This window comes from Pelophylax lessonae, assembly GCF_965119305.1.
Source record: "Pelophylax lessonae genome assembly, chromosome: 10".
Lineage (NCBI taxonomy): Eukaryota > Metazoa > Chordata > Amphibia > Anura > Ranidae > Pelophylax > Pelophylax lessonae.
The window spans coordinates 39,777,802-39,792,071 of record NC_138777.1 but is presented as its reverse complement, the minus strand read 5'-3'; the positions used below and the strand labels follow the sequence as shown (position 1 = coordinate 39,792,071).

At 39.8% G+C, this 14,270-nt stretch overlaps 1 protein-coding gene across 1 annotated transcript; it reads right to left on the bottom strand.

Annotated features, from left to right (window-relative positions):
* Window positions 1–2,115: 2,115 nt before the first annotated feature.
* Window positions 2,116–13,961, bottom strand: FGF4 (fibroblast growth factor 4). The gene is made up of 3 exons (XM_082270559.1): window positions 13,661–13,961; window positions 8,289–8,392; window positions 2,116–3,120 (listed from the first exon to the last, which is right to left on the bottom strand). The coding sequence occupies exons 1-3, from the start codon at window positions 13,956–13,958 to the stop codon at window positions 2,944–2,946; spliced, it is 579 nt and encodes a 192-aa protein (XP_082126685.1). The 5' UTR covers window positions 13,959–13,961; the 3' UTR covers window positions 2,116–2,943.
* Window positions 13,962–14,270: the final 309 nt, after the last annotated feature.

Below are 14,270 nucleotides of genomic sequence, written 5' to 3'. Positions count from 1 at the left end.
GAGCTTCTTTTTTGGCAGATTACAAGTGTTTTTGTTAGATGTCAATGCCTGCCTCCAAACAACTGCAAAAAACGCATGAAAAAAGCCAGAAAAAATGCCTGGAAAAAAGCCCAAAAATAAAAAAGAGGCCTGAAAAAAATCCCCCAAAAAAACGCCTGAAAAAAGCCAAAAAAAAAATGCCTGAAATGATACGCTCAGGTGTGAATGGAGCCTAAAAAGTAAAGTAATCATTTATTGTACCAGTAATACAGTTAAGTAGAACTATAGGCAAAATATTTTTTTTCTCATTTTGGATAGAGTAATGGGCCATACACACTATAAGATTTTCTGAAGACTTTTTCCTTTATATTTACCAAAACCATATACTATGAGGTCAAACCTAAACACTTTCAATTTGTATGCAATCAGGCAGGCCCTTGCACTACATAGAAAAGGTAAATCTGAAGGAAATCTAACCACAAAAGTTGGATAGTGTGTATCCAGCTTAAGAAAGGTTTATAGTCCCTGTAAGGTTATTTTTGCCATTGTTGTCCCATTGGGGAGATTTACCTTCACATCCTGTCCCATATCCAAAACAGGAAGTGAGAGGAAATCCCTGCAATTTAAGGGAATCCCAGGTCACCAGAACGAGTGACTACATTGGAAGATTTCCCCTCTATGTTCTGGGGACCCAAAATGTGTCATTTTCTATTACTTTACCTTTTGATGATTATGGTAAACAGGAAAAATAGAGAGGGTAAATTTGCCTAACAGGGCAGAGGTAGCAGTGAAAAACAGGAGTCTGAATCCTTCTCCCCTCTATCCAAGACTAAAAAACAAGTTTTGCCTTTAGTTATACTTTAAAGTAATGGTAGAGATTTGTTTTAGTTCTGGATAGAGTATTGAATGGATAAAAGTCTTGTCAGTTTTTTTTCTCTTTTTTGCTTGTTTGGTTGGGTAGATTTTCCTTCACTTCCTGTCTCAAAACACAATAGGAAGTGAGAGGAGTTCTCTCCAAAGTAATCACCCATCCGAAGATTTCACCTTTCTTCCCCTTCCAGTGAAATTTTATGTTTCCTCACTAATTTCTGTCCGAGAGACAATGGTCACTAGGACAAATAAAGAGGGTAAATCTCCCCAGTGGGAACACGGACAGCAGTAAGAACGTAACAGAGGACGTAACCCTGCCCTATTCTATCTAAAACCAAAAAAAATAGATACGTTTTAAAGCTGAACTCTAGGGATATTTTCTAAACACAAAAGGTGCAGTAATCCAGTGTGAAATTTTGCCCCTGGTCTTGTCTCTGCCCCCTCCTGTAGTTTCCTACAGGCAGCCTGTAGTGGATAGGGCCTGCTGGGTTCCTTCCAAAACTCCACTGACAGCTGCTGCTGCCAAAAGCCAATCAGGAGTGCGAGTTCCCGGTGTTCCGTGAAAAAACCATACCCGTGAGAAAACCATACCCTCGTCACTTCCGGTGCACCTACGGAGGGTATGGATTTATCACAGTAGTGTGTGCAATGTTATACTTGCCGCGATTACATTAAAACAGCTCCTCTGCAATATGAGGCATCTCCGCTCCTATCCCTGTCACTTCCCTCATCTTGGCTAATAAATATAAAAGCGGATCACGGAGCCGAGATCGCCGTCACTTACATTTCATACACCCGCCGCCGCTTTTATATTTAGTAGCCGAGATCAGGGAAGTGTCAGGGATAGGAGAGGAGATGACCCATGTTGCAGCCGAACTGTTTTAATGTAACCGCCGCAAGTAGAACATTACACACACAATTTCATTCCCTCCGAACATGCGTACCTGTGAACTTCTCTGCTGTGCAATGACGTATCCGGGGCTTTGAGCATGCGCACTGCTACGCTGCTCAGCTGTTTCAGACAGGAAGTGACGAGGGTATGGAATTCTAACGAGGTATGGTTTTCTAACGTTACACCGGAGAGCCAAGGCTCTCAAAGACATTGCTGGATCAAGAAGGGGCTTAGGTAAGTATTAGGGGGTGCTGGGAGGGCTGCTGTACACAGAAGGTTTTTTTACCATCATGCATAGAATGCATGAAGTTAAAAGACCTTGTGCCTTTACAACCTTTTTAAGGAAAATTTAAATGGAAGATTTTTTTTTGCCCGAAGTTCAGCTTTAATTTTGTGCTCTGTTAAGATTTTTACCTACTGCTTACTTCACATGATATCTCAAATAGTTTTATGATTTATTCGTTAAGCGACGTCTGACTTTAAGACGTCCTCCAGCTCCAGTACACACAATAGCACCTAAAATCACTTGTATCTTTTCATTTTCAGCCTCAAGCAGATAGATCCATACTTTTAAGTGCTAGACCCGTTACCAAAGAAGGGGTTAAGAGGCATGTGATCTGTGGAGACATAGCAAAGATTGACTGTCAGAGCAGTTCAGAGTTCAGCACTGAAGGATCTAAAAACAGATTTGTGAAGTCCTCTTCTCACACTGCTCTTTCTGTACAAGAGGTAAACTGACACTCCTTCAGTTTAATAGTAAGTGAGCGAAGGAAACACTATTGGTAGCTTCAGCCTAACACTTGTTTCATCTTATCTGCTTTAGCCAAGAAAAATGTGCACACTGACATAATTGTGTGCAGCTTGTAAACAGTACAAAACAGTGTCGTGATTAGCAGCTCAGCAATGGCACCAACGATTTAATGCTACTGCTGTGACTCACAGCACATTGCATAGCAACACATTGTAGGCCCATCCAGCAGTTCTCCAGTTAATAAACTACAATCCGCCCCAATAAAAGAAATAAAATATTAAGGGAAAATACAAAAGTAATTGGCTATAAATAAAGTTTCTCCTGAACCATATATACAGACTTAAATTATTAAGTTAAATATGTTACATCAGCTCTTGCATTTAACTGTCTTCAAAGTGCACCAAGTTCTTTCCCCACAGCCTGTTCCCAGGAGTCCTCGGGAAAAACGTTGTCAAATCCGAGGCAGAAAATGCGTCAGTGTCATTGTGGGGGAAACTCTGTTCCCCTTTTTTGTCCTTCCATTTTTGTTCAGAGCGATGTACATTCCAGGGTACCGTCTTGATTCATAGGCATTGTAGTTATTTGGGAGAAGTGTCTCTTTGAATTTGCATTCATCTGTGAATTGTTTCTGTAGAAAAAAATAAAAAATACAGGCTTGTTTAGCACTCCCGTGCATCATAAAATGGAACATAAGAGCTAAGAAACCCAAAATTTCAAATACATAAAATGCTTGGAGGGTTTTGGTGAATCTAGCTCCATGTTTTCAATGTGATATTTTGGTTAGATAATCTAAAATGACCCATTCTGATTCTGCTGTATTATTAGCTAATGTGGGGGCATCCATTGGCAATTCTTCCACCACTGTCAGCTCAGCCTTTGAAGACAATCATACTCATTGAATATTTATTTGCTAAATTATTGCTGTATAATTACCCCGTATTAAATTTACCAACAGACGTGCACACAACTAAAAATCAGAGCCGGTGTAACGTGAGAATTACCTACCCCGTGAGAAAAACCTACCCACGTCACTTCCGGCCAGGAACAACTGAGCAGCGCAGCAGTGCGCATGCTCAGAGCCCCGGATACCTAATGGAGGAGCTGAGGATCAGACTAGTGCGCATGCGCACTAGTCTGAAATGATCTCGGTGTCCGTGAAAAAACCTGCCGATGACATAAAACAGCTGCGCTGCAATATGAGTCATCTCCGCTCCTGTCCCGGTCACTTCCCTGATCTCGGCTACTAAATATAAAAGCGGCTGGCGGCTCTGTGATTTATCCTTTCATACAGCTGCCGCCGTTTTTATATTTAGTAGCCGAGATCAGGGAAGTGGCAGGCACAGGAGCGGAGATGAATCATAGTGCAGCACAGCTTTTTTAATGTAACTGCTCGCGTTACACAGACTGCCGTGAACCGGAAGTGACGAGGGTAAGGTTTTTCTCACGGGTAGGTAATTCTCACGGAACACCGGTTCACACTATTACAACTTGCCAGGCGACTTGGTCAGCCTGGCAAGTCGCGCACCGTCAGGTCCATTGAGTAGTATAGGACCGCTTCTAATAGGAGCGACACAAGTCGCTCCGACTTAGAAAAAGGTTCCTGTACTACTTCGGGGCGACCTGGAGCGACTTGCATAGACATTCATTATATGAAGTCCGTGCAAGTCGCGCCGAAGTCGCGGTGCACGCAACTTCACAGGTCGCCCCTGAAGTCGGAGCGACCTAATGTGAACGGGGGCTCAGTGTGATTTTAAAATATCTGTCCATAAATGTACTAGATGAATCTATTCATATAGTATTTATTTAGACATGTACTCACAAGATCTGTCCAGGTTTAGACTAAACACTATGGGATTGATTTAATTAAAGTGGTTGTGCTCAAAGTTTTTTACCTTGATGCATTCAATGCATCAAAAAAAAAAACCTTCTGTGTGCAGCAGCCCCCCCAATACTTACCTGAGTCCCATGTTGATCCAGTTATTTGTATCAAGAGCAGCGGCCCTCCCAAGTCTCCTCATTTGCTGAGACAGCGGTGGAAGCTATTGACTCCCACTACTGTCAATTAAAGCAAATGAGCCAATGAGGAAAGAGCGGGGGCGAGGCTGAGCCACGCTCCATGTGTGAATGAACACACAGAGCAGCAGATTGGGCACTCAAAAGGAGGGAGGGACTAGAAGCGCCTTTGGGGAACCCGAAAAGAGGATTCCCCATAAATCAACTTGAATTGCAAGTGAAAAACTGAATAATAAATGTAAAATGTTAGCACTTAATAACCAAAAATATCTTCATAACGGTGACAGTCCACTATAAAATAAAGTGCCAATAATCTGTGATGATCTCCAATCACTGTGACCACAACCAGTAAATAAATGTGTTCTTCTTCCCTGAATAAAGTGCTCCACCTCGTAAAAGGCGAAATATATGCGCTCATCTGAGTGCCCCCCCCCCCCCCAGGGACCACTAAGCTTTATAGGGGTAGGGATGCCAAGATATCCAGAAATCCTTCCACAACAAATACTCTTAGCCTTGATGCACAACCTCCTCTCAGACAGCAGATTGCATACGACATAAAGGCAGGGAAACAATATGATCGTGCAACACCATTTAATAAAAGTATCCCCTCAATAACATCTCTAGGTATTCAGCTTACATGAAATGTGCCTAGACCAGCACCAGCTCCAATCGCATCTGCTGCACCCCACACTCTTTGACATCAGTAACCTCTCACCCCTCACTCCGATCCGCCAGCTTGCGTTCCACGAAGGTTCCGGATATAACCTCAGTGCTTAAACATGTACTTCAAACAGCAACCAGATCTCAATACATTTCTCCATCCATAGGCATCATCAGGAAATCCCAAGGCTAAGAGTGTTCATTGTGGAAGGTTTTCTGGATGTCTTGGCGTCTCTACCCCTATAAAGCTTAGTGGTCCCTGGGGGGGGAAGCACTCTGGCGAGTGCATATATTTTGCCTTTCACGAGGGGGAGCACTTTATTCAGGGAAGAAGAGCACATTTATTTACTGGTTGTGGTCACAGTGATTGGAGATCATCACAGATTATTGGCACTTTATTTTATAGTGGACTGTCACCATTATGAATATATTTTTGGTTATTAAGTGCTAACATTTTACATTTATAATTCAGTTGTTTACTTGCACTTCAAGTTATTTATGGGGAGTTGGTGTATACCCACCTGTTTGTTATATAAGTACACTGGAAAATGCAAGTTATGTCATAACAGCGCCTTACTTTAGTAGAGATTTCAATGCTATTTGTTGGTTTGTTTATGGGAAATCGAGGCTATTCTGGAGGATAGGTTTGGTTGAATAGGAAGGTATTTGCCAGCACCTGGGCATTGATGTAGGTAGGCAGGTTTGATGATGGGTCCACTTTAAAGTGAATGTCAAGCTGAAACATTTTTTGTTTAGTTTTGGATAATGTGGGGAAAGGTTAGAAACCCTGCCACGTTTTAACTGCTATGTGGGGCTTCATTAGAGAAGTTGACCCTTACTTTCTGTTCTGTGACAATGGCTTCACCAGACAGGAAATGAGAAGCTAAACATTCATTTTAAAGCAACTCTGTTACTGCAGTCAATGTTTTATTGAAATATCTCCCTGCAAAACAAGAAGGGAAATTCTTAATGCGTTTGTTACCCCAACACTATCACTGATATGTTTGTTACCCCAACACTATCACTGATATGTTTGTTACCCCAACACTATCACTGATATGTTTGTTACCCCAACACTATCACTGATATGTTTGTTACCCCAACACTATCACTGATATGTTTGTTACCCTAACACTATCACTGATATGTTTGTTACCCCAACACTATCACTGATATGTTTGTTACCCCAGCACTATTCCTGATATGTGCCAGTTGTGCCATGTGCTTGTATGAGGAAGTATCCTGTTCTCTTTGTATTTCTTCCTTTGTGTGAAATCCCTGATGTTCCTGTCAGTCCCTCTGCTTTCCTATTAAAGACTGACCACACTAAGCAGGAGAACACACCCTGGTCAGTTCTGTAGCTATGCTGGGAACTCAGTGTACTCTCCTCCAATGATCAGACTTGTCCTAACATGCTCTAGCTGCACAGCCATTCATGGAGAAGCTCAGTGTGCGGTTGCTTTTCCTTCCCCCAGCTCTTATGCAGCTGTGAACAGAGGGAATATAATTACTTATATAAAAAAGGGGAAAGGTATTTATAATTTCTTTTTATATCTAAACACAAATGTTTTGACTTTCATTTCTGCTTTAGCGCCCATTCACACTGGCGTGACACGACTTGCTGGGGCGACCTTGGCGCGACTTGCACAGACTTCATATAATTGAAGTCAATGCAAGTTGCCTCCAGGTTGCCCCAAAGTAGTACAGGACCCTTTTTCAAAGTCAGAGCGACTTGTGTCGCTCCTATTAGAACGGGTCCTGTACTATTCAATGGCGAGCGACCGACCGCGACTTGTCAGGCGACCAAGTCGCCTGACAAGTCGCGCTAGTGTGAATGGACCCTTAAACTGAATGAACTGATGTTATACAAGGTGATTGTTTACAGTCACTTCTCCCCCTGCCTGTGCTGTGGAGCTGTGAAGTACCTTTAGAACATGAAACTTCTGGGAATGCCAATCTCCTAGTCCTCCGCTGTGCTCAGTGGTTCCTCCTGCTGACCCCCACATCATTACAGTATCCATTGGTGACATAGGTTTTGGCAGAGAAACCACTGAACGCAGCATCTTCTTTTTTAAGTACAATGGTTAAGTAATTTCTGCATGATATTCCTCTTTTCTCCCAATGTTTCTGTGGATTACTTCTGGACTTCTGCAGTTGACATTAACATACAGTTAGGTGAACTGGCCTGGAATGTGTTTAGTGGTATGAATGTGATAGGGACATTATACAATATGTTCTTCTGGGGCAGGAACTGGTGTGAATGGTTCTACAAGCCCCCTAAAGAGCTATGTAATAAATATGTACTACATAAATTTGGAAAATAAAATGATATGGAGAATCCTATAACCGCATGAAACAGGTAGTAAATGATGGTGTTTGTTGTATAGACTGATTTACAACATGAATGGTCTACAGGGAACTGTTCCCATTTTACCCCAGACAAGATTAATTAAATCGCCCAGCTAGCAATGCAAGGAATGGCATGTACTTTGGAGTATGCAAGTGGTAGCTTGGAACTACTCCACTTTCATGTTATTAAAAGCTCCCACTTACGTATTCAGTGAACTGCACAGCATTACATGTCCAACCACTTATAATGAAGTATACAAGTTACCATTAGCTCATGTGTTAGCCAGCTCAGTAAATAAAGGCATTGTGAGGGTTTCAAGGGTTTTGTTTCTGTAGTTAGGTAATATAGGGGATAACTACACTCATGAAATATATGTATGTTATCACACTAGAGATTTTATATTATTTTAGCAAATATCTGTTCATTCCCTTTTCTCTATAGAAAAAGGAAGAAGCCTTTCCACATGTTGCAACAATTTATGCAAGCAATATATAGTATGCTGTCACTGGTCATTCTTCTGGGGAACCAAACTTGAACATTGTGCCCAACCTCTCTCATTTCAGGTTTATTACACCTACTACATCATACAACATACCTACTTCATGTCTCATAGTCTTTGCTGTTGCTTTACAATTCTCTTCTAACAAATTCCGATTTCCCTTTATTATGACTCTTAATACATTTTCTTATCTTATCAATTTGAAGTAAAATCTGACACACAAAGTTCTAATGAACTTGTATTCAAAAGTACAAAATAGGTTTGTATTACTTACTGATCCATATAGCTTTCCTTTTCCATTCATGGCAACAAATAGTCCACTATTAACACCATACAAGCTCACCACTCCAACTTCAACAGGCGAGATTTCCAACAAACCTACAAAGAAAACATCACAAAGTGTTACCTTTCCTCTTTCATCAAGGTCATTTTTTTTTTTTAACCACTTTTGCCCTTTTTTCCTTCTGTTGTTTATACAATAATGATTTTAGAAAGCTAATCAATTTATGCCATTGTGCCCATTGGTCACATTAGTTACTCTGTGCCGCTTTCACTATTGTGAACTGTTATAGATAAATACTGTTGTCTACTTATGGCCAGATCTGGCTATCCAACATTTCTGGTTCTCAGATGCAGGAGGCCTGATTTATAAAAGATTTACATGTTCAGCTGAGGAGCAAAACTGACTAGTATTAACGTTTATCAATAATAGATTTCAATCAGTACTCAGAAAACTGGTACTAGTGATTTCAATTTCAATATCTTTGACAGATGTACAGATTAAAACACATGTAAGAACACATAGTGAATGGTGTGACGCATTATATAATGTAAGGTATGCAAGTATTTTAGGATTCTCCTAACGAACCTTCAGAGCAATAACCAAGTTCTCCACCCCCACACAGGTTGTGTTCCCTTCCTCCTCTGGCATATGCCACCAGGGTCACTTCAGAGGATACTGCAGTAATGTCAAAAGAGCAAAGGATGCAAATGTCAACCTGACTGCTAACAATCAGATCGTGTTGTTCTATCTAGTGAGATGATCATTATCTCACTAGTCAGGTTGGCATTTGTAAACTTTGTTCTTTCCACATGACTGTGCTTCTGTCTGACTCAAAGGTTGGCGCTGGAGGCAAAATCCAGACAGAAAGAAGAATAGGACCTGCATGATGCTCCATGATCAGTGCTTTGAACCTTCTGCCAGAGTGTCTTGAAATACCATTAATTTGTGGGTTGCACCATCCAGTGCTCTGTACATCTGCTAAAGGGGTCACTGTAGGTTGTTATAATGTATTGCTATAGGCTGAGTGCTGGAATCTGTTAATGATATTGTAGATAGACGTGGCATTAGCAGTGGGCATTTATTTTCCAAGCTTCTTTCATATTACTACAAGAGAAACATGGCTAGATCAGTGTTTCATTATGGATATTTGGCACCTATGGCAAAAGTTCAAATTATGCATGTGACAATAGAAACAGTCATCCAAAATGCACTAATTTAGTCAATGTACAAACATGCCTTCTGTTCTGTTCTGATCTGAAGAAGAGCCTCCCAGGCTAACAAAATGGAAGCAGTCAATAATCAGGGCAATTCTAATTGAAAAAAAGTCCAAAACAACCTTTTTTGTAAGATATCTGACGTTTCAATGGCATAATCTCTTCATGACTACATTTCTAATAAATACAAGGAGGACTCCTCCTAGGTTACATTTTGATATCACTTTTTGTTTTACTAATAAAGGCTCATGGTTTAGAGGAAACATTCTTATTAAAGGAAGCTTTAAAATATGATATCCATCTTTTGTAGCGAAGATGCAGACTTCACTTGTATATATATATAGGGGGTGTAAGGATAGCACTCCATAACCAAGTGGTGGGACTTATCCATTGTCATTACGTGTAAAGCTGTTTATGAATGTAGAAAGTGTAAAAAGCTTTTTCTTAACTCATTTATTATATAATAATACATGACTCGAAATTTGAGTCAGAAGTTTGGGAAATCTTCATGCACACTGTTCAGGATCAGCAAAGGCACAGTCCAAATATTAACCGGGTAGCTGCATCCAAACCCGTGCATACACTAAGCAGAAAGCCTCCACCTCACCGCTGTGCACGCCTTATGGTATTACACTCACCAGAGGCGGCTTAAAACTCTGGTGAGTGTAATACCATAAGGCGTGCACAGCGGTGAGGTGGAGGCTTTCTGCTTAGTGTATGCATGGGTTTGGATGCACCTACCTGGTTAATATTTGGACTGTGCCTTTGCTGATCCTGAACAGTGTGCATGAAGATTTCCCAAACTTCTGACTCAAATTTCGAGTTATATTTGAGGATTTTCTCTGGTTACATCATATGTGATATGATTAGAGGTGTATGTGGCTAATACACCGTTAGCGCCGCTAGTGGACTCTTGAAGGGGTTGTCATTTGATCATTTTTCCTAGAGTACACCTATTTTAGACTATTGTATAATTTATAGTGGCAGCTTATGATATTGGTATGCAGGTATTCACGTACTAGCTGTACCATATTATTTTATTATTTATTTTAGCGCTGGGTGAGTAGGATTGTACATTCATATTTATCCTGCTCCTAGCTAATATAATAATACATGTTTTATTCATTTGGTTTTTCTTCCTAGCAGGTACATGGTATTTTCTGTATACCAGAAAAGTCTCAGATACTTGGAATACATCTGATGGATGTCAATTCCCGGATCCAGTTGGATTTCCTGTTTCATTATGGTAGGCTGTAAGTGATATCACTTTGTTGTGTTTAATTCCATTACAGTCTGCTACTTTATGTATCCCAGTGCTGTTGTGGAGATTGACATGAGCTTGCTCACAGCAATTGAATACATGCGTAGATGAGGGCAATTAGACTAACAATACACTTGTTTAATTGTTGCTAGAAACAATTTTCAGGTCCAAAATCAGTAACGTGTTTTAAAACAAAACTTTTTTTCCTTAAAACTGGATATTCAAAATTTACACAACATTTGACAATCACTGGTGTCACTGGTTAGATGGCAGAGTGCTTTACTAAATTAAATTCCTGCATGGCATGATAGCGCTTTTCTGTATATAAGGGATTCTCAGCTGAGCTTGAATTCTGAACATCACAGTTGCAAGCTAACAAGATAGCAGCTTTTAGATCTTTCACCCTTTAGAAATGATTCAGTTAACTATAATTGTTCAAGCATAAACCCCTATGTGCTATGGGCTAGTGGGTGTAGTACTAGGTATGATGGCTTATGCATTAAAGCAATGATGACATGTAAAGTTACCTGGCAGTCACCCATAGCAACCAGTTACAAATCATCTTTCACTGATGTATGGTTGCCATGCGTTTTTGTATTATCTATTGCCTTGGGATACATGCAAGGTCCCCGCCAGGATGCATTTCAAAATGTGAATTGGCATTTGTGTTTTTTTCTAATTCCTCACAGGTCAGGTTTTGTGTAGTGACCACAGACACAACACACACACACTCAGTTAACTTGTGGATCTGATGCATTCAAATGCATTCACTGCAAGCTGACAGAAGTAGCCGCCTACTGCACCCATTGTTTTTTTATGATGGTTAAGATTAACACTGAAACTCATTACAGTCACCACTGTAAATAGACATTTACAGGATGGGTAACTCAGGTGCACAAGATAGAGAAATCTATACAATGCATTGATTTACAGCATTTGCTTCTATCATTTTGCTCTTTGATTTAAATCATTCAAGGTAATAAATATGGAAAATATTACTGTTTATAGATTTTGTTTTTGTCTCATCATATAATATGTACAATCCAAATGTATTGTTTGCCATTAAAAAAAAAATAGCATGTCGTAACTGAGAAAAAACACAGCACAGCATAACTTGCATTATCTATTGTGCAATTTTGGTAAAATATCATTCATTCTAATAATTGTTTTCAAACTCTGTATTCTGGACAACTATCGTTAATGATGCAGTATATTTAGATTTTTTAGAACAACTCTCTAGATACCATCTCAAGCCAAACATCTTAAGCCAAACAAAGTAACTTTCCATTATCATTATAAAGCTGAAAAACTGTAAGACATTAAGGCCCCTTTCACACATGCTGTCCGTTTGTCCGTTTTTCATCCATCCGTTGACGGATGAAAAACGGACATCAATGTATCTCTATGTAAAAACGGATGACAACGGATGATCATCAGTTAACATCCGTTTTCATCCGCTTCCGTCAATGTCCGTTTTTTTTGAACAGATGAATGCCCTATTTTTCATCCGTCAAAAAAATGGTTCGGATGAAAAACGGATGACAACGGATGAAAAACGGATGACAACGGACGAAAACGGATGAATAACGGATGACAACGGATGAAAAACGGATGACAACGGATGAAAACGGATGGCAACGGATGAAAAACGGATAACAATGGATGACAACGGATGAAAAACAGATAACAACTGACGAAAAACGGATAACAACTGCCAAAAAACGGATGACAACTGATGAAAAACGGATGAAAAACAGATGAAAAACGGATGAAAAACGGATGAAAAACTGATGAAAAACGGATGAAAAACGGATGGAAAACTGATACATTTTGACGTGACTGAACTGAAGAACTGAACGGACCGTATGTGTGAAAGGGGCCTTAAATGCACCACCTCAGATGTGATCTGCCCAATCATCACCTGTTTTATGGATAATTAATTATTCCTAAACTATAAGCTTTCAAGCTTTTCTTGTACTCATATTTTTATAAGGCTAATGTAAATTTTAGGGTTAATTTAATACTATGTTGGGCTCAGAAAGCACAGTTTCAGTTATATTATGTTGTGCTGAGAAAATAAAAATCCTACTGTTAAAGTTATAGCATGTTGTGCTCACAAAGCCAAAATCACATTGTTTTGGTAATTTTTTTTTACCATTTTTAATGTAGACAGTTATTATACACATTTGTGAACATATTTTGTATTTCTGTAGCTCATTGTCAATATAAAATTCCCATATTCTCTGCAAACCTAACAGCTTTGAGTGACAACTGTTACTTGATTCTCCAAAGTCTCTATGTCTGTCCGTCAAGTATGTACTGAAACACAGCACCTGACATCAGCTCGTGCCTTAAGAATTTTGTCTCTGCAGAAGAAGGGTCTCTATAGACTACTGAAATGAGAGATTATCACAGCTTCTAATGCCTTTATTAGTTCCCTTTGAAGAAAATCTGGTAAATACAAACTTTCCAGCACTTGACCTATCACTTTTTAACTCTTTAATATAACATTATTAAACAAGTAAGGCAGGATCACATTTTAAATGACATTAATCTCGCAACACAGACTTCTGTTCTAACCAAGCAGAACACAATCCAGTCTTTGCTTTAAGTGTCACTTTCCTGTTACTGCTTGATTTAATTATAACAATTAACTTTATCTTAAGTTCAGCAGCTTTGCCCTAAGCTTTAGGCACTACAGCAAGATCAAGTGAAATCAGTGTGACTAATCTACACTGGGCGATTTCACAAGATTATAAAATAATCTGTAAATTTAGAAATGCACATTGTAATAAAAAGGAAGAATCTCAAACAGGTAACTGCCTTTAAAAAAAATGAATAACATTTTATATTTTTAAGCAAATTATAAAGAAAAACCTTATACTTACTGTATTGATTTTCATTGTGCATCCCATTTATTTTTCCATCTGGCAAAACTTGAATATGAAATCCGATGCCCACATTGCAGTAAAGTCTTCGTAAGCGCTTGATGCCCAGCAAATAGTCACTTTCCCGGTTTGCGTCTTTTCTCTCTCCTGGCATCCTAGCCATTGACTTAGAGTAGAGTTTTTCCCAGCGTCGCTCCAGGGTGTCATTTCGTTGGGGAGATAATAGCGGCATGCAGTGTACCATCCCCGAAACCAGCACCAAGAGTAGGATTGGCACAAGCGCCGATTGAACAGTCATCCTGATCAACGTGGGCACACGTGGTTTAAGGAGTCAATTGCTCTAAAAATACCTCAACTCCAGCTCCACTTATACTTAGATCAAAGAAACCAACTGCTTAGCTCAAAAGGAGGTGTGGTTTTCTTAGCTTGCATGGAGTCTTCTCTAAAAGGGGGTTGACTCAAACAAAGTTTATTCGAACTTGATCTCAACTTGTCGTTAGCTGCTGGAGACTTGTCTGAAGTGTTGATCTTCTCCAACAGCTCAGCCATAGCACTTTACCACTGACCACGATATTTATATCCACCTCTGCTCATCTCCCAGCAGAAGCTG